The sequence below is a fragment of the Heliconius melpomene genome, chromosome 4, assembly GCF_056956725.1.
Source record: "Heliconius melpomene rosina isolate 202511_hmr_F chromosome 4, ASM5695672v1, whole genome shotgun sequence".
Lineage (NCBI taxonomy): Eukaryota > Metazoa > Arthropoda > Insecta > Lepidoptera > Nymphalidae > Heliconius > Heliconius melpomene.
In genome coordinates this window covers 2,792,033-2,814,367 of record NC_140392.1, presented here as the reverse complement: position 1 = coordinate 2,814,367, position 22,335 = coordinate 2,792,033, and the positions used below count along the sequence as shown (strand labels likewise).

Here is a 22,335-nt window from a genome sequence, read left to right as displayed (position 1 = left end):
CCCATGATAAAGCGTGAAGCTATAAATAAAAATCCATCATTCACGTGCGCATCTGGGTATGAATGATGGATTTATATTTATAGGCACAAGTATATTAGACAGTCCTCGGCGGCCCACACACTTTGTTTCAGACGCAATCGAGGTCGACAGCCATTCTCTATTGTTTACAGTTTGTCGTATATTGTCGTTAGTCCCGATGGTTCAATCGATACAAGGGCGTGCTTAAGTAGCGTTGCTTAACCTTTTGTTTTGATTACATCGGCTATACGGGGTGTGGGGGTGGGATTGGTGTTGGGAGAATTTAATGGAAATATTTGTGTGGTTTGTAATTTGTGTATGTAAATGTGCATAAAAATAATGTGTTTTTAGTTAATCTAGAAATGCTAAGCTTGATATAATAAAAAAAATATAGTTTAAAAAACTAAAAACATAGTTATTTGAGGTCGTCTGTCAAGTAGACTGTTAACGCGACGGTATTGGGCTCGATTCCCACTCGGGGAAATGTATTATAATTTAGTAATATTTGCTTTATTACCAAAACACCCTCTGCCGAAAAAAAATCTTATTCTCAATTAATGATAGCTTGCTAACTAATTTTAATAAGTTAACATTAGCAATTAGTTATGCTTATATTTTTTTAAAGTTAACTTAACATATTTAACTTTTAAACGATTTCACAACAACTATTTTAATGGAGGACGTTATTATTACATAAAAATGCAACATTAAACATAATACGAACCAGTTTATACCTGAGATTGTTATTGTGGTTAATTAATCGAGAGCGTCTACCGCATCTGGAGCGTGTGATTTAACCTTGCAAGTTAGTCTTCGTGGAGACGATGTGATAATCTTAGTATATAGTTCGATTAAATGTCGTTAGAACATGTGGATTGAATGAATACTTTGTTATTATATAAATACATATATAGATAATGAAGTGTTATTGCAAAAATTGGTAGATTGTAAGTTTTGATTTTTTTTTTAATTTCACGCTGTATCCCGCACGTAGCGTGGTAGGCAGAGTGGATGTTAGAACCTAGTGTTTAGACTCTACGTTCTCATTAAGTCATTTCCGTTGAAGTCATACGTAATTTGTTTGCTTACCAAAGCGAGGAAATGAGAATATTTCATTTCTTCGAATGGAAATCGAACTATTAACTTATCGCACTCTCAGACATACGCTAGTACCCCTGCGTCACGACTGGCCTCTAAACTTTTAATGATTATCTTCTTTTTTGTTTACTCGGTTGTTTCCCTGATATTAACAACCTATCTTTTAATAACTTTACACCTCTCTCTCTCAACTCTCCTTCCAACATTACTCAAAACACAATCACATACAGCGATCAAGCGAACATTTTCACACAATAGTGCACCGTATAGCATATCAACTATTGCATACACTCTACATATTATTGCGTTTGACAGATGTCGTTAAAATTGCTTTGAATAAATCAGCACGTCTCACAGTCACAGCCGGTATCTCGGCTTCGTATTCATGTCCATACATATTCATGCTAGTTGTATGGTGTTCCTCGTCTGTTTATAGTAGGTGTGATGCTATGAGGGACTCTATCTGTTGATCTGATCCTGTCTGTCTGGCTCTACGGTGTGGGGATCAGTTGTGTCGATCAGATCCTAGTGTAATAGGATATATGAGATATTTGTTTATGGATATTGGTTTTTTGTGTTAATATTGATATGGTTATTTATTTTAGTTTCACGGTGTACACTGTTTAAAGTAGAATAGCTAGAGGATACGTAGTGTTAACATACTTTGTTCTCCGCTTTCGACGGAATTTCGAGACATTGCAGGTTGGGTTGGTTCAGCTTTCAATCTGTCTTGTTAACGAGAAAATAAAGATATTATAAATATTTCATTTGAGTCAAAATTGAACCGATAACCGTCGCCTTTACAGATAGTAGGTTGTGCCATTGCGTGGACTGTCTCAATCCCAGACTATATTAAATTAATAATGTATTATTTATTGATTTATTTTACGTTACTATTTCACTACGTTTTCGTATACGTTTATCTGGTGTCGAGATACCCTTCCATTCAGCTTTCATGTTAAATTGGAACAGCCAGATAGTAACAGACAGATTCTGTGCTGTATTGAGAGTTCGATAGACGGTACCTACTTATATTTACTCAGTGCAAAACTGAACTTGCTCAGTGTGCGTACTTCATTACTATACAACTACAAAGTCGTCTCATTCTATTAATACTTAATTTCAATTAGTTAAGAATGTATTGATATTACATTTAGAGGTATATATTATATGTGAATTATGTACTTACTCATATAATAATATATTTATATATTTACTTGTATAATGAGTAAGTGAAACCTTTGAACCGAAATTTTATATATATAGCTTTCTTGGAGAGTGTGGACGAGAACAAAGTGAGAATTTCCCAAAAATTCTAAGGTCTAAAAGTCCACGTGTCCAAAGACTGTGAAAATGTGGGTGGTAACTATAATATCTATTTTTATAAAATAAATATAATTGCGTTTAAATCACTTACGAACACAAAGGTATAGGAAACCGCCATCAAACGGCAGTCTGGTTTCCCTCTTTGCGGTGAGTGAGGTTTTGCGCGAGATTATCGACTCGGTTAAAATGATTAACAGCTGTCTTCTACATTTGGAATACTTTTATACTCAATGACGTTAAAGGTTAAAGTATAATAAAATTTAGCTTCCCGTTTTATCCCGCATGAAACTGTATAGGCAGAGGGAGCCTAGTGTTATAACACTCCGGTCCCCATTTTCCGCCGTATTCTGGAGGCATTGTTTGTAGAGTGGAGGTACTCGACGTAGCTCTTTGCCCCGACTAGTTATAACAAGATATCTAACTAAGATGGTTTGGTAATAGATTTGTCAATATCGTATAACTGTATAGATGATCCCATGGCCTCTGTACAGTTATTAACTAACGGTTGTAGCTAGTTACTTAAGCAATGTCAATATGTTAATATTTTTGTGTATAAATAGATAAAAAAAATCAGCTTCACGCAGTATCCCGCATTCAGCAGGGCAGACAGAGGAAACCTAGTGTTGATACTCCGTTCCCCACTTTCCGCGCAATTCTGTGAGTGGCGTAACACGACGCCGCTTTTTGCCTCGACACCAGAGCGAAGAAATGAAAATATAAATTTAAATAAATATCTTAATTCCTCGCGTGGGTATCGAACCCACGCCAGTCGTGTTTACATATACTTTGTGCACTTTGTGTTACTTTGTGCTACATAATTTCATACTAGGTATTTAAATTTTGTATTCTAACTAAAAATCGCGTTTTATACTTTAGGGATGCGGTCATTGTTTTCAATTAACAGTCTCGAGGCACTCTTAGCTTCCATTACGTAAAGTAACTCACGCAAGGCAAACTAATGAAATTTATTTTGGGTTTATTTTTCATATACTTGTCTTCTTTGTATTTATCGATGATGTAAGGACACGCAAATTGTATACTATCATTTTTAGTATTCTATTTAATGCTAGGTTATGAAAATCTATTGAATTATTAATATGTATTTTCTTGTAACTACTAAGTACATAGTAACAAGAAACCTGAGGCCAGTCGTGGCGTAGGGACAAAAGCATGTTATTGTGAACTCGGCAGGTTGCGGGTTCGATTTTTCACTTGAGGAAATGGAATATTTAATATTTTCATTTGCTCTACGACCTAGTGTTAAAATACTCCGTTCTCCATTAACACACTTTCGTTATCTACACTCCGCTGAATTCTTGATGCATTGCGTGTTGACTGGCGGAGCACAACGTCACGCTTTGCCTCCTTACCAGTGTAGGGATATAAAAATATTAATTATTTCAATTCAGCAAGTGGAAATCGAACCCACGCATATATTCCTGCGCACAACGGCCTCGTACACAGTTTATCATAATTAAACATATAGTTATTTACGCTATATTCTAATTAATTATACATACAATTTACATATATATACGTGAGGAATATTGTAGGTAATAAATTTTAGTTATTAGTTATAACTAAAATCAAGAGACATTCAGCGTTGTTCGAGAAGAATAACTTGGGGTCACGTACGTATTCGTGTCGCCCCCCCGTTCTTAAGTCTCCTCACACGTGCCGCACTCGCCACGTCGAATCCAATTATCTACCGCTTGTGTTGTATTAATTACGTCTGAAGTTTCGTGTGTGAACGCCATTATATTACAGAAGAAATAATGTATTAGTGAGTAATTATGTGTTTTTTTTATTATTAAGGTTATAATTTGGATTACGAATTAATGATTAGATTTGATTTTGTTTTTGTTATAATATCGTTTTTTGTCTTTTAGATATTTAAAAATTTTTCGCGCCAAGTGGGACTTTTCTTTAAGACCTGTTTCCCGTCTAACGTAACGTAGAGTCCACAAGTATTTAATAAGCAGTATCTAGATTAAATAGCTGAAACCGTTTTTGTTTTACCTTCTATTCATTGAAGTACTTACCTTAAATTAGCCATATTATACTTGTTTAGAAAACGTATAAACTTGGAACGTAGCGGGATTTGAACCCGCGCCTTTAAGAAACCGCTTTAAGTATGGAATAACACTTAAAAATGTTAAAAATATTATCCATGTTATTTTATATATAGCTATGTATGTACAATATATATACATATAGCAATTAAATTCCATTTGAAACAAGCACTCATCAATAATTAATATCATTCAATATACACTCAATTCGAATCGTGTTTATGGGATCGCGGTAACGGGGACTGTTTGTTCTCTGTAATTAACATTGACGTGACACATCATATCTTCACGGCAATCTGAGAAGTAATTACGCCTTCATTAGTGTCTCTACTCACCGTCACGTAACATCGCGTGCCGGGCACGCTGTTCAAACTTGTTGCCAAATAATAATTATGTTTAGGGTCTCCGTGTTGAGGAGAAATCTTGTTCTCACGTTCTCCTATTGATGGTGCGTGGTCTTGGTTTGAAGGACCTTGAGATTCCATTTACGTTCGTGTATTCTATCTTTGTCCTGGGTAACTAATAACCCATCACAACACCTTAGCCTGTGAGATATGAGAGAATATGATTTTCTTTATTGTAGTGTTCCCATAACAAATACGATCTTTTATCCACTAATAATATAAATAAATATGCTAAGTTCATTAAAGCCTCCGTCCGGGTCGTTTAAATTGAACTTCTAAGGAACACTACCTATATAAAAAAAAATATAATATAATACTTTCAAAGCAAAGGAAATCGTCTAGTATTAATATAAAATCGATGAACGGCTGCTCGTTCATTTGTAAATTAGATTTCATTCGATAGTCATGTGATCGTTGCTCTGGAATGAACTCCACATATGGTATCAATTTTTTTTGTGTTGGTTTAAAGTAAAAATATTCTTTATTGCACACCAAATAATTAATTACAAATATGTTTATAATGATACAAGAAACAGCACAATAGGCGGCCTTATTGCTAAGCCAGCAATCTCTCCCAGGCAACCTTTGGATAGAGGAGAGCATTAATTAAATTAGGAGGGGTGTACTAAATAAATCTGAGTACTAAATAAAATATATAAATGGGCAAATATATACACATATACATACATACATACACTTATACATACACATACATACATAAATACATACATACAAACACACCTACATACACATATACATATATAATAAGATTTTGTGGGAACAGTAAACGTATTAATTAAATTAAATTTGTCAACTATACTTAGGATTTTCAAAGTGTCAAATAATATTCCTTCAGCCTTTTTTTAAAGGTCATTAAAGTTCGAGATTGCCTTATTTTAACGGGTAAAGAGTTCCACAAGCGAACAGATTTAACAGAAAAGGAATTTGTGAAGAAGGAAGAGGAGTGGCAAGGGATTTTAAGAGATAATGTGTATTGGGACCGGAGGGAGAAATTATGTGATTCACATAAAAACTTAAATCGTTCTTTGAGGTATGAAGGGGAAGATGGAAGGGGTTAGGCCACTGTAAATTTTTTGAAAAATCGTTTTTTTTTTTATTGGCTTAAAAAATAGTTTAAACCCTCTAGAATTAGAAAAAAAAGGTCCCGTGCGAAAAAAATTTTTTTTTCCTTAGGAAATAAAGGTCGCCGCCAAGAGCGACAAAACTTACTCCGAAACGACTACCTGCGGCAAACATAATGGGCCATATGGCACCATAGCCCCCTCCCCCCTATTGTTCCCAACCGCCTGTATTGTTGTACCACGTGTCCTTTCGACCCTTTTGAGCACTATGAGCATAAAATTCCGTTAGTTTTGCGACAGCAAGCGCACAGTAAAGAGCGATTGATTGTTCATAAGCGACGATTTTTGCGTGTTTTCCGTGGTTTTTTTACGATTTCACTGTAAAATTTACGAACGCGTTAGTTGAAATGAGTGCTCGAGTGTATCGTGGACGAAAAGGTACGAAAACCTCGTATCCAACGCGACGTCGGTCAAGCAAGATGAAACGACCCATGAATCAATATGAATGTGAGAGCGATGAGCAGGGCGTCAGCGCTTCGGCGAAAAAACTGAAGGACTGCAACGAGGAATTCGATACTAATAGTCAATTTGGCTATAGAATCATCAATTTCTGCGCCGTTTTTTCCGTTATTGCCCAGCACGTGAAGTGCAAAACGTGCGGATCTGACATTGAGTTTCGAGAAAGAAGTCCTCGTGGTTTAGGCTTCAAAATTGTGATCGCTTGCCCAAAATCCGTCGAAATTATGAAAAATGAGATCTGGGCAACCCTTTTTCAAAAAATGTCAACGGATGAAAAGCCTCAGCACGAAAAATGTTCAGAGAATTGGTGCAGTTGGAAGAAAGCGAAAGCGGAAAATGCCTTGGATGCGTATCATCACAATCAGCCAATGAATGAGGAGGTGTATGAAGCCATCAAACCCCATGTAGATACATGGAATTGAGCCGGGACGACTTGCTGGAGCGTTGCTTGGGAGCCTATAGTCAAAATAATAACGAAAGCTTCAACGCAACCGTTTGGTGTTTGGCCCCCAAATCATCTTCAAGCGGAAAAACTGTCCTAGATATCGTGACGGATATCGCTGTTTGCACATTCAATGGCGGCCTTACCAACGTCTTGCAAATATTCAAGATGTTGGAGGTGAAAATTGGTGTACAGTTATATAATTTTTGCATCGAAGACGACGCCAAACGCATTACGTACGCGGAGACATCTCTGAGCGACGCGGCAAAAAGTGCGCGCGCGCTCCAAAAATCTACCAGGAAAAAAGAAGAAGACGAAAATTTGGCCATCGATGGACAAATGTATGGTGCTGGGATTGCAGACTAACGGTAAAAAAAATTTTACCCTATTTTTTTTATTTTTTCCAATAGAAAACTATTCGAAAAACTTTAAACGCGTTTTTCTCGAAACATGGTTTTTCGAAATGGCACGCAGCACCACTCGAACAATTTTCATTTTTATTACTTGAAATTTTGACCAGATGTGAACATTAACATTCTCTAGTGAATGTCGATCGGGATTTTCAATAACTTTATTTATTGATTTTTTATTAACAAAAAACTAGCCGTTTTTTTCGTCAAAAATCAATTTTTTTTTTCAAACGCACGCCAAATCCACAAAAATTAATATTTTTTAAAATCCGATCGACATTCACTAGCTATAACCCTCTAGATTCATGGTTGTTTTTTTTTTTTGTTCTAGATTCAAAAGTGCACCAGTAATGCTGCGTGCCGCGGACCCCTGCTTGCAAAACATGCCCCGGGAAGATAGCTGTGGAACCGCCATTTTGTTTTTTTTTCGCTGTAAAAAAATTTTATAATAAAGTTTAATGTATGCCCGATAACACCCTTAAAAGTTTTTTTTCAATTACCTTCAATTTTAGAAGCAAAAAATTCGTGAAAAAACCTTTTTTTTTTTACCGTTACAGTGGCCTAACCCCTTAAACAGAACGTTATACAGAAGACAAAGAACATGAGTATTCCGGCGAAATCGGATAGGGAGCCACTTGAGCTTTTTACGAAATTCGGAAATATGATCGTATTTGCGGAGTCCAAAGATGAACCTTACGCAGACGTTTTGGAGACGCTCGAGTTTATTTAATTGCTCCTCCTTTAGGTCAAGGTAACAACAATCGGCATAATCAAGAATTGGTAGTAGGAGTGATTGTGCCAGCGCAACTTTAGTAGGGATGGGTAGAAAGTTACGTAATCGACGTAGTGATGCGATAGCTGAAAAAACTTTCCTGCTTACTTCACAGATTTGTGGCTTCCAAGATAGATGTTGGTCGAATATAATTCCTAAATTCTTAACTTTCTCAGTAAAAGGAATTATTACTCCGTCAAGCAATATATCAGGTAAATCGTTAAATGTGATTTGACAAATAAGCCTTGGACTACCTATTATAATAGCTTGCGTTTTCTTAGGATTTATAATTAAGCCTAATGATTTGCTTCGTGTAGAAATATTAGTGAGTTCTTGAGATAATGCTGTTATAGTATTCGGAAGATTATGCAACGGACATTGACGATAAATTTGAAGATCGTCAGCGTACAGATGGTAGGGAGAAGCAAGATTGTGACAGAAATAGTTAATAAAGAGAGAAAATAAGAGAGGAGACAACACGCCACCTTGCGGAACACCAGCACGCACCGAGGTCCATTCAGAATAGGAATCCTGAATTCGGATACGTTGCTTGCGACCATACAAGTAAGAGTGAAACCAATCAATCACTTTAGGAGATATGTTAAGAGAATACATAATTGTCAATAGAATATCAAAATCTATGGTATTAAAGGCGTTACTAAAATCGAGCAAAATCATTAAGGTAACTTGATGATTATCTATACCTAAACGAATATCATCTGATACGTTAACTAGTGCAGTAGTCGTACTATGACCAGGCCTAAAGCCGGACTGTAAGGAATTAAGTAGGTTATTGCTTACCAGATATTTACTAAATTGTTGGTTTACGAGAGGTTCAAAGATTTTTGAAAGGAATGGTAAAATTGAAATAGGCCGGTAATCTGACATGGAGGAAGGATTGCGGTTTTTAGGCAATGGAGTTAATTGGGCCTCTTTCCAAGCTGGAGGAAAGGTACTGGTGTTTATGGAAAGGTTGAAAATTTCGGTAAGAACAGGAATCAGGATGTCAAGGATTGGTATGATCATTTTACGACTAATGCAATCAAGGCCAACAGCATCAGAAGTAATCGCCAATATATTCTCTTTAACATCACTTTCGGTGAATTGAGCGAAATTAAAAATAGGATTAGTAGGAGTGGGCAAGGCACGAATTTGATTTTGGGAACTTAATTTAGTGGTTACATCAATTGTAACAGAAGGGGAGAAATGTTTATTTAATTTGTTCAGATCAATATTACAAGGATTGGTGTATTGCTTTGCCCTGCCCAACTCCAAGTGTCTTGAGAAATTTCCAGGTTTTTTCTGTGTTGTCTTCTTCAACAACAGATTTATGGATATGGCGTCGTTGACTATCCCTACACACCATGTTACAACGATTCCGAGCCTTAGCATATTTCTCACGGTTACTGTCTGAAGAGTTGTTTTTGTATTTAGCTTTGGCAATAATTTTCTTTTGTTGTAATTTTTTTATGTCCTCTGTAAGCCAGGGAGCTGGTAGATGCTTAACACGTACAGGTCTAATAGGTGCATGATTATCGTACAGTTGGATTATAAGTGAATTGAAAGCACATACCTGATGCTCTACAGTACTTTCTTTGTAGACTATGTTCCAATCAATTTTTGTAGCATCTTCTCGCAAACGTTCTAAATCCATACTCGCAAAGTTACGCTGGAGAAGAATTCTTGATTTTGCTTTGGGCGGTTTAACTTTATAAGACAGAAAGATGAGGTCATGATACGAGAATGCAGTGGCATTACATTGACCATGTATTTCAACATGATCAATGGAAGAGACTAAGATTAAATCTAAAAGAGAAGGAGTACAGTTAGGAAATGAGTGAGTAGAGGATAGAGGCAGAATGTGCATATTAACACTATTCACAACGGCCTTTAACCGATCCGATCGGCTATTATTTCCTTCTTTATAATTGGTTTATAATTCTTCCATAAAATAAATGTTAATAATATTTTATTTATTCAGTGTTTAATAAATATGCCTTTATTTATTGATTTTAAATAACTTTTGAATTTATGGTTATTTTAGTTACGTTAGAATTTCAATTTCTTGGAGAATATTTTTTTAATATTTTCATATAATAGATTATACTGGCTGCCTCGGAGTGTGGTGAATGATTTGTCGGTTTATCTTTTATTATGTGCAAAAAGACTATTGAAAATATTTAAATAATTATATTTATCTTGTAAGTAATTATAAAATGTCTAAATACTTTTAACTTTTTATAGAAATAAATGAGTTAGATATGACCGTAGGGCAGGTACAGTAAGTCTCGTCGATACTTGACGACCAAACCAATGTGATGTAAATTGACTATCTTATACAAGATAAAAAACTGAATTCAAACGAATTCGATAGTTTCTAAGATTAGTGCGTACAACCAAACAAACTCTTCAGTTTTATAATCTTAGACTAGATTACAATCGGCAGGTAATCAAAGTTTAATTGAAAAAGCCCAAGTTATTGTACGTTCATTATATGTATGTATGTATGAATAGTTAATATTTAATTTACATGTCACGCGGATGCTATCCGTCACGCGCAGCGGTATCTGCGTCACGTAAAATTGAAAATAAATTACACTCCTGATACACGGGAAAAAACATGATTTATACGTCTATAAATATAAATTGATCGTGATACGGTAGTGTGTAAACTAAATTATAAAGTAACTTATATGTGTAGCTTAAAATAAAAGTAAAATATTAATATTTTTAGAAGGTAATGGAGATATTTTATTTTTTTCACGCTTGTATGCTATTTACGTAACAGGGTAGGTAGAGGGAATGTGGGAACCTAATGTTAAGACACTTCATTCTTATTAGGACACTTCTCCAGTTTCTGCCGAATTCTTGCGTGGCGGAAGTCGACGCCTCGCTTTGCCTCGTTACCTGAGCGGAGAAACTGAAAATAAAATAAAAATAAATAAAAAAATAAATATTAAATATTTCACTTCCTCGAGAGCTTATATCTTTGAGAGTTAGTTTTTGAGATAATTTTGAATTTGAATTTGAATTTGAATTAGTAAAATTTTCGTGATAGGCACAAGACTATTGTAGGGTGGGCTTAAAAACCCGCCCCCCTCCTATTCCTACGCCCATAGTACAACGCGGGATTAAACGTAACGATACTAGTAAAATAAAAATATTTTTTGATATTTAAACATTTCTTAAAAAAGGACCGAACCCATAACAATTATGCGTATAGTTTCTACATACATTCCAACAGTGTCACTATTACTCAGATAAATACATACGAACATATAGATATATAATTATATATATATACGAGTATAACCACACACTAACCACAGAAGACGATCGATTATCAAGTGACGACCGCACCCCGAAGTTCGCGTGATAAACCCCACCGCCATATATTTCATTCCGCCTGTCATTAATCTTGTCTAGTGCTAGCCCGATCGACTGTTTGTTTGTTTGCTTCGATATAAATTTTGCTGTTAAATTTAATTTAATTTCAATTTTCTATTTACGTTTCGTCGATATGCCCTGTTGGGTGTTTGAATTTATTTAAATAATATTATTATAACTATATTAATAACTAGCAGCCCGCTCGCGGTTTCACCCGCGTGAACTATGTTATTATTAATTTCTGTCTCCATGACTACGTCCTAGTGACGTCTATGCAAAATTTGAGACTCCTAGCATTTGTAGTAACGAAGTTTCATACAAACTTTCGACCCCAAAAACAACCCCTTAGAAGTCGAATATTGCAAATTCCCGTCTTAGCGAGCACCTACGTCCTATAAGTAACTCCTATGGAAAATTTGAGATTCCTAGCACTTATAGTTTCTGAGATTTCGTGATGAGTGAGTGACCTTTCGATTTTATATATATAGCTCATATGTTTCATCTGGTCGCGGTAGTTGTTGGTTTGAAAAAAGTAAATTCGTAATGAAATGTATCTTTTTTAGTTCAGTTAGACTAAGTGTGATGCTATCAATTTCTGTGGGCGATCAAATAGGCGAAGTTCTGTTCCCGCGTATTATAGCAGGATAGGCAGGGGGAATGTAGTGTCATGACACTGAAATGAAAATATTCAGAAATAATAATTCATTTTCCCGATTGGAAATCAAACGTACACCCTGTTGTGTTTACAGTCACACTCTGCACGACGGCTATTACTCGCAATGAAGCCAACATTTCTTAGTTACATTTTTTTTTATATTTAATTAAATGAAAATGAACTTTTGCTTTTATATTGTTCACATAAAAATAACTATTTTCCTTTGTTATTAAAAATTCGTTAATTTAGGTTGAAACCTACAATCTAATTCTTGTGAACGAATCCAGTTCACAATAGCGTCGATTAATCAAAATGTATGCTTTTAATTTTCGTAAATGATTCGTGTATCCGCATATTGGAAAGCTTCTTAATAGTTGTCTCAAAAGGCATTGTCTTTTAATAGATTTCGTGACTTATCATTTTTTTAAGTCAACTTTTTTTAATGTATTATTATTATTATACCTATTTATATAACATATTTTATTAATATTATTATTTTTAAATTCCGTATAATTTCATCTGTCCTAATTATTATTATTGCTTGACAGAATATTAGCAGGATTATACTCTAAGCTCAAGATTATTTACTTTTTTTAAACATATATTGACAGCGACAGGTTGTGAGTTCGATTCCCACACGAAAAAATTTAATATTTAATATTTTCATTTCATCCTCTGGTGTGGAGGCAAAGCACACTAGGCTTCCTCTGTCTACCCCGTTACATGCGGGATACAGTGTGAAGGTGAAAAAAAAAACCAAATATATATAAACATATTATATACTTTACATATGTTATCCTATTTTACATCTAAATAACACCCTACAGTCAGAAATTAATATTTACAACAAAATAACTGCAAGATACGTCGTGAGTTATGTGATCTACCCGCGACTAACAGTAAGGTAATAATTAAAAGTTACAGGTTAGTTCGAGTTCGTCTCATTAAAAGTTCTCACCTGAACTCAAACAATCTTGTAGCAGAACACAATACCTTTATGAATTTAACTTTCACAGCTTATGTATAAATATGTTGGTATAATTAATGACGGCTTGGATGGATGGTTGAGGTCGTTGTGGTGCAGCGGGCGAACTGTAAAGGCAACGGTTGTGAGTTCGATATGCTCTAGGGGGAATTTTCAATTGCCTTATATTTTAAGACCAAAATTAAAAAAGATTTATAACTAACGTATTATACCAAAAATATTAAAGTTTTGTCCTTAATTACCTTTTTCTAGCTTTCAAATTCTTGCTCCTAGATAAAGCAAGTGGCCATTGGCGATCGTCATACCGAGAAATACACGATTTTTCATTACGAAAATAAAATTATTATCTACAGTAGCGCAAATAAGAAAAATAGTAAAATTTACTTTAAACTAGGGATAAATAAGCTTTGAAGTTTTTAAGTACTTGTTCAGGCTGTAAAAAACTTGTATATTTATGAAATTTTTAATTAAAAATTATTTGTATGTTTGTGGGACCATTTTAAATTATATTCTTTCTTCAGCGTGTGAAAGTTAGTATTAACCACCTTATTTATTCACTGCCTGTGTTAGGATTGGTTTACAATAAGAAATTATATGTGTTCTATAAATATTGTTTGATTATAGTAGACTGGTGAAAAATGCAAACACTTTTGCAAATATTAAAAAAAAAAACTTAATGTATTCAATCCTCGCAAGAAAATGAATTGTTCTGAAGAATTAAATTAAAATTGAAGAATATAACTAAATAACTTAATTTGAAATATATAGTTTCAACATTATTTTAATTGGTTACTTTAAAAGCATAATTCGGTGCTTATTACGTTAGATCATATTATTTTTGTATGGTTAGTTTATTCGTCTGTAGCAATTACCATTTTCACACAATTAACTATTATTATTTATTTCATATTAAAAGTTACTGAATTTTTTCATCAATTCTAGCCAGAGAATACATGAAATTTGTAATAAGTTGAATACAATGAATACTTCATTACTGTAAAATATATTTTAAATTAAAAAAAAATAGATAATTAAAATATAAAGGACCTCCCTTTCCCTAATTGTAACATTTAGAAAATACTCACCATAAAGACCCTTTAAACTGAATGAAGCTTGTGATCCTACAGGTGGTTGCTTTTAAACCGGTGTTTTAATTCAACGTGTATTTTTTTTTATATAAAACTCTTTTTATTTTACATCACTCTTTGTGGACGTTTGCCTTTTATCTTCCCTTTGGAAGTCTTTCCAATGAATGCATGCGAAAATTTTAATGATTTCAGTTTGTATACTTAAGTAAAGCCTTTATTAAGTATTTAATTTTAAAAAATGTATGCGATCGGAGTGTCTTAACGCTACGTTACAAATTTCCCTCCGCCTATCCTTATATGTGCGGGATAAAAGGTGATAAATGAATTTCACGCTGTATCCTGCATATAGCAAGGAAGAAAGTTGAAATGGAAATATTAATAAATAATAATTCATTCTCCCGAGTGGGGATCGAACCCATAACCGCTGCGGTACAATCACACCCTTGCTACCTGCGCCACTGCTGGTCTAAAAATAACATTCTCAGCGAGTGTAACTTTATTCCATATTATTCATAGTCCACAACTATCCGGAGAGATTTACGCCGCGGCCACATCACCGACTCTCGTAAACTTTCCACGATGTTGCTCGTGATCATGACACTTTAGTGTCCAGTTTAGGAGAAATATCGCTTGTACACACTTGCCATGTCGTATAACTCCAGCTGTGAATCAGCTTTTATAGTTTTCGTTGATATATCTATCGTAACGTGTCGTGAAAATTGTGTTTTCATGTCGGTATACTTCGTAAAAATACAAGTGAACGGAATCGTTTAAAATTTTAGTTTTTATTAATATAAAAAGGTTAATTAAGAAAAAATAGAAGCCAGCCGTGGTGTAAACGCAACAGGTTGTGGGTTCGATTTCCACTCGAGGATATATATATATATATATATGGAAATATTAAATATTTAAGTATATATATATATATACTTAAATATTTAATATTTCCATTTTCTTTGCCCTGGTGTCAAGGCAAAGCGTAGCGTTGAGTTCAGCCAATCAATACGCTATGTCTCCAGAATTCGGCGGAATTTGGTTAACGGAGTGTCTTAACACTAGGTTCCCTCTGCCTGGCCTGTTGTGTGCATACAGCAGGATACAGCGGGACGCTAAAATAAAGAAAACAAATGTTTATTAATTATTTTTCTTAATACACTGTTATTTTTATACTTGCTCATCATTGTAACACAAATAATTGTATGGTTTGAGAGTTCACAATCGCTTTTATGTAGTAACCAGACCAAGTCTATTTTAATTAGCACAGTATTATAAGTAGTCGTTTTTTAATTAAATTAAAATGTCATATTATGATGAAATGTGTAATGTTACAACTGTACCTTTTTAAATTATGGGCTGGAAGCAGTGATGAAGGAAGAAATTAGAAGTTAAAAAAAGAAAGGAACTTCTTACAGTCTCCTTGAGGAAAGGAGTTCATGTTTTCGCCTAGCGTAATTTAGTTAATAATTTAGTAAAAAAAAAAAAACTATATATACGAATTTTTCTTTTATTTAAATGAATTTACCCCCGTGTATATCAACAGTTTAAAATAATATAGCCAAATTCCGTTTCACGTTACACAAAATAAAAATACAATTGACATCCAATATTGGAATTGACAAACGTATGGAAATACCGACAAAGCTACATACAAATATACATATATGACACTGCGCCGAATTGTTTCTTTTAAATAACACACCCGTGACGTCGGACGCCGCGGAATGAAACGTAAAATTGAAAAGTTGGTTCAATTTGGAAAACAGTACGGCGTGAGGGTCGCGAGGGCAAACAGAACGTGGATCGTTTGTCCCGAGCACACATTGCTGTGCAAAGCAGTTTAGGACGCAAAAGGCGCTATCCGGTGAAATTTTTTAACGAATCTTCTCTCTCGTAGTCTTTGAATCGTAATGATTTTCATAGGTTTTTCTCTTGCCTTTGGGTGATATTTTTGTCTGTTTAAGTCAGAAATGTGGGAAATAGTGTTGTGATGTTTATTAGGAAGACAAATAAATAGTATCTGCAATATTCGTTTAAAACATTAAGTTATAGTTGAGGTCAGTCGTGGTGCAAGAGCACGAGACGAGAGAGTATTTATTTTAATGAAATTTTAATAGTTGCATTTCTTTGCTCTTGTATCGAGGCGAAGCAATGCCTCCAGAATTCGGCAGAAGGTTAGGAACGGAAGTGTCTTAATGAGAACGGAGTGTCTTTCACAAGGTTCCTAGGTTCCCTCTGCCTACGCCGCCACAAGCGAGATACAGCGTGAAGTTGAAAAAAACGTTTTAAACTATAATCACGCATTCGGGTCGTTACTTAATGATAGACGAGGTGTTTTCTGCTTTCGTAACAATTTACGAGTGTACATCCCTTATCGCGCGGTCGGCGATGCCATTAACTAGCACCTTGTAACTTTGCAAAACGCCCAGTCGAAGCCTCGTGGGTCCTTTTTAATTACATTCCTCAACCCATTTATACTGCAAAGATAAATATTAAGTTGTTTCGCGTCCAAGCGAAGGAGAATGTGTGTCGCTTTCGAAATTACGCCGCCTTTGTCTCTGTCGCAATTTAGATACGATCTGCCATGTTCTATATTATAATGAAGGCGTGAAATTCTGTTTTTATGTGTTTAAGTAGGTATTTGTTTAGTTGAGAGTCGGCACTTATTGATGGTATCTCTGGAAGTGAATAATACTTGAAGTGGTAATGTATATTGTGCTACTTCTCACGCTCTGTGTTTTTATTACAGTTGCAAAATCTATTTATATTTATATTATGAATCAGTTGTTTTTAATTATATTAATATTATCTAATATATGAGGCCAGTCGTGGCAGGCCAGGGGCACAAGCGTGTGATTGTAAACGCGACAGATTGTGGGTTCGATTGTCATTAGAGGAAATGAAGTGTTAAATATTTTCATTTATTCATTCTGGTGTCAAGGCTAAGTGCGGCGTTGAGTTTCGCCACTCAACACGAAATGCCTTTAGAATTGGGTGGACAGTTGGGAACGGAAGTGTCTTAATGAGAACGACGTGTGATAATAGTAGGTTCCCTTAGCCTACCCCACTATATGTGAGGTACAGATTGTAAAAAATGATATTTTGGTTGAAAGTATTTATTTTTTTAGTTAAAACACAGCGAATGCTGGTAATGTTCACGCAATTGTAGCGAAGCCAGCGTCTCCACAACGGGCAACGTAATGGCTGCTAATTGTCTTTGGCGTTGTACAAAACTGGTATATAATCCTTATAATAGGTTGGCGAGGTTAATTACTTCACTAAAAGTAATGGGTATATAAGAGAAAAATTTTAAATTTTGGGCTAGGTACAGAAATTTGGGTACAACTTTTATACAACTATAAGTAATAATTAATTCGGCCTTGTTTAAGTATAAAATGGTTACATTACACTCATATTTTGTTGTTTAACCAAAGTTTTATGACGTGAAAAAATACGTCTTCTTTCCGTTTATATTTTTTTACCATTTTATTATATAGGCAGAGGGAGCATATTGTTAAAACACTCTGATCCTCAATTACCAAATTCTAGAAGCATTGTGTGTTGAGTGGCGGAACTCAGCGCAGAGCCTTTGCTTTCACACCAGAGCGCAGAAATGAAAATATTTAAGTTCCTCGAGTGAGATTCGAAGCCAAAATCTGAGGCTTTTAAAGTCATACGCTTGCGCCCCTGCGCCATGACTAGCCTCTAACGGCTTCCTTGACATCTAGACTATGAAATGCAATAAGAATTTTTCAATAGCAACCAGTAATTTCTAAGATTAACACGTTCAACCAACGAAGAAAAAAAAACTCATTCTTATAATATTAGTAAGAATAGATAAGAGAAGGAACCCACCGACAAGTGTCCACCGGGCTCATCTAAATCAGCGATATGCGGAATATCGAATTCCAGTAATATTTCTATCTCGACGATGTCACGTAAATAGGCGGAAGTGCTGTCTTGATTGTGTCGATCACGTCTCGCCATAAAGTGCTTAGTAGATTTTTTTTCTTGTTATTTAATATTTTTGCGATAATTTCTCTTCTTATGTGGATGGAATGTTTGTTTATGGTATTTGGGTTATATTGAAATTGATCTGTTATCTATAGATGATCATTATTAGAACTGTTAGCTAGTTATAGATTTAACAATAAATAAGATTTTATTATAGTATATAAGATAATATTATTTTATATAAAATATAATTGAATTATGTTACTAATACGTATATTATAAATAATACTATATGTTTTAATGCCTAGTGATGGCTAGTATTAAAAAGTTATATAGGAACATGTCAAAATCAAACAAAGACTAAGGAAGTTAAATATCTTGGCTTTAAATCATTGTTTTTTATTCTAATCTGGAAATAAACATGAAAAATGTATAAAATAATCGAAAATTCTTCTTTAATCGTTTTTACCACTTTTACCTTACAAACATGAAAATAAACGTTTCTGGTCAGAATGAAACATTTGCGGTTCAACCACAATGCCAAAAGCATTTTTCTTTAAAGAGGCTGTTTAAATAAAATATTATTTTACAAAAATAATGAACCTTAAAAGTACACGTTATTTATTTCAAGCGTGGCGTTGAGTTCCACTATGCCTCCAGAATTCGACGGAAAGAGAGGAGAGGAGTGTCTTAACACTGGGCTCGATTTGCCTACCCTGTTATATGCAGGATATAACGTGAAAAAAATTATCGAAAAAAGCAAACCAAATATACAAAAAAAATATGTGTATAAATCCAAACATGGGGCCAAAGCGTTCAATATTAGTGATTAGCAATATAGCAAGGAACAGGAAAACCTCACTCGGTAAAGTTGTCAAGAGCTAAGTATGACACTAATAACTAAATCAACCCCCCATCCACCAACTTTGTCGCTGTCTAATAAATTAATCTGGCATCAGATCAACATCTCATTTGTAGTCCAAAAGGCGGAGCATATGTTTTGTATCGTACATGGCCCGCATATAAGAGGGGAAACAGAGGGGATACCTAGTATTAATACATTTCGTTCCCTACGTCCTCTCCATTTAGGAACGCCTAGTTTTGTTTTACTAGACTAGGGGAGATGAGATTAAATGTAATTTAAAATTATACAGTATATATTCCTGTAAGTAAGTGTTCGAAATACAACCTTCAGGTGGATAATGCGACACTCTTTATTCTGCTTTATTCTGTTTGCAATAACATCGAAAATAAACAATTTAGTTTTGATTTTTTAACTGCCACATCTTAGACTATTTTAGTGGCAGTTTATAGGAAGCGATAAGGGTGGTTTGCAATTAATGAAAAGCTGATTTTGGGGAATTTCCCTCGAGATAATGTGGTGCCGAATTGGGAGGCGGATTGAAAAAGATTGTATCTATCTCGACGAAGTTTCTGCTATCTGCTTGCGTGGTTACATCAAATTTAATTGAGGTAGTCAAATGTTCTTGAGTTTTTGAGTTTAAATTGGATATGTTTGTTTTAAAGACATTTAGTATTTATTTCTAAATGTCTATATCCAAGTCGTGGCGTAGGGACACAAAGTGGGACTGTAAACGCGACTGGTTGTGGATTCGATCCTCGCTCGAGGAAATGAATTATTTATTTAAATTTATATTTCCATTTCTTTGCTCTGGTGTCAAGGCAAAGCGCGACGTTGAGTTCCGCCACTAAGCAGGAAATGCCTCTAGAATTCAGTGGAAAGTAGGGTAAGAAGTGTCTTAACACTATGTTCCCTCTGCCTACCCTGCAGTATGCGGGATACAGCGTGAAGCTGTAAAAAAAGTATTCATTTTTATAATTGTATCAATGTTTTGTCCTTTTTTTAAACCAGAAATATCTCAAATATAAAAAACATATAAATTGTAATATATATTTGAAATTTTCTAATTTGTGAGTATACCATTAGGTGTCAATAATGTAGCACGAAATGACGTCAAATACACAACTAAACTCATTACATTTCCCTTTACTAACCAAAAGAACAAAGACCTCAACTATGAATTAACTAAGGACTTACGTAGCAGGTATTACACGAGCAAGGAAAAAACCCTGCGGTCCTTTGCCTCTGACAAGCGAAAGTTGTCAGGCCAACTTCGCCTTTTGTCCCATAATTAATGTAGACCAACTATTTCTTTTATTTCCTTTTCCTTTTAACGGCTGCTATGGGAATAGAGGAATCGTTAAGTTCAGTAGATATGCGCACTAAAATGTGTAAATGTTACATACTTTAACATATTATATAGTCGTCGCGATTATCGTAACCAAAAGTATTTGAGGGTGTAAAAATAGTGTCTGCTGTACGAGCGTAATGTTTTTACCGCCATCTTTATTTAAAGCGGCGAGTTCTGAATGTTCTTTCTTAATTGTCTTGTTACAGTGACTTTCTGTTTCTACTATTGTGGAATTCGTAAGTTTGTTATTTAGTGCGACAGTTGTTTTATTCGAAAGGATGCTGCAACTGTAATTTTTGTAATTTATCTTATTAGTTGAGATATTTTGTGGAGAAAGAAGCATGTTTAATATAAGTGTGGGTTCGATCCCTATTTGAACATTTTTTTCAGCTGTACGTGAAGTTAGAAAAGTAATATATATTTTATTTCGTTCGTAACACATTTATCTTATTAAAACGAACGTCCAATCGAATCGAACATCAGAAAAATATAACCATCAAATTGTTGTTGTCAACACGAAACGGTACAAATCATTATGAACGTTGCCAGAACTGATACACGGCTGCTAACGACGCCGTTCGGAAATTGCAATACTAGTGTGTCACAGAGCGAGGCATAGCTGCCGTATTGATGCGGAATACCTCCGGATGACCATTCTAACTGGACCCCCACACGACCCCCACGCCCTCCCTACCCTGGGGTGCTGGAGGGGAGTGTGGGGGTTCGGGTACTATAGATAATTACGGAAATTAAATGTCCCAAGCCACTGGCTTGTACTTTTATCGTGATTATTTCTGTTTGTGATATGGTAATGTTGTGTTATTAATTATGTTATGTTTCTATGAAGCAGAATTTTATTTCTTAAACAAGTCTGTGCAGAATTTTATTTCTGTTGTGGGATTGATTGCTATTCGAGGAAATTAATTATTCTCTTTCCCTTGCTCTAGTTCTTATCAGAAAACATGATTTCCATTACGTAATGCACGTAATGTTTCAAAAATTCGGCAGAAAGTGGGGCAAGGAATGTTCTAATACTAGGTTCCTTTTGCCTGTGCTGTGTCCTGCATAAACATTTTATTTTGTATTTACTTTGTATCTATTAATAATATTTCATCAACTGAAAAAAAAATGGTATGCTGTAAATTTAAACCTATATTTATACTTTATTTATTTTTTATTTCTTAGTAATTGGAAGTAGTACATATTCTTATTATGCAACTATGTCATATGTTGTTAGTGTTAACGTATTCAGAGTCCTCCCCTATGCATAGGGTCCTACATCTGGCCTTGTAATCCAATCTCATCACGCTATTATCCATTTACATATGTATTTGCACGTTATAGGTCTGACATAGTCTAATATATGTGGAAAATACCGTCAGTGGAAGTGAGATTGCTTTTAATACATTTTATTAAGTAATTATTGTAATTAGTTTTATTATATATCTTTTATTTTTTTAGTTTTTTTAGCAGATAGCAGGGTAGGTAGTTCCCTATTTTTCATTGTATTCTGGGGGCATTGCGTGTTGAGTAGCGGAGCACAACGCCGCTGTTTTATGATATAGTTATGTTATTATTCGAGTTCATATATGAGGCCATCGTGGCTTTAATACTAGATTTTCTCTGGCTACCAGGATAAAGCGTGAAGCTAACAAAAAAAATCAGACAATAAAATTTCTTTGCACTATTTGACAAATGTTTTAAAACTTACAAACAAAATATGTAATTTAAAAAGTACCAGTTGGCGAGGTGGCATTCTGTAAGGTGCCGTATTTCAGTATATTTTTCACGAGTCTCCCACGAAGAGCGATTCAATTCTAAATGTCAGTACGTTCGGAGACAGGAACTTAAGTTATTCGCATAGTTTTAAGAAAAGTACTTGCTGATATATAGAAGGACATTTTATTGTAGTG

The 22,335-nt window shown here is 34.7% G+C and overlaps 2 protein-coding genes across 3 annotated transcripts in view; both read left to right on the top strand.

Moving 5' to 3' along the window:
* The window catches only part of LOC146539412 (furin-like protease 2), a 198,555-nt gene that overhangs the window by 75,744 nt on the left and 100,476 nt on the right, over positions 1 to 22,335 (top strand). The gene's annotated exons all lie outside the window — the stretch shown is intronic.
* Positions 5,994 to 7,945, top strand: LOC146539414 (uncharacterized). The gene is made up of 2 exons (XM_085208438.1): positions 5,994 to 7,329; positions 7,703 to 7,945. The coding sequence occupies exon 1, from the start codon at positions 6,932 to 6,934 to the stop codon at positions 7,325 to 7,327; it is 396 nt and encodes a 131-aa protein (XP_085064564.1). The 5' UTR covers positions 5,994 to 6,931; the 3' UTR covers positions 7,328 to 7,329; positions 7,703 to 7,945.

Bases quoted from the DNA above. Each gene is read 5' to 3' on its own strand.
- LOC146539414 (XM_085208438.1), top strand. From the start codon at position 6,932: ATGGAATTGAGCCGGGACGACTTGCTGGAGCGTTGCTTGGGAGCCTAT.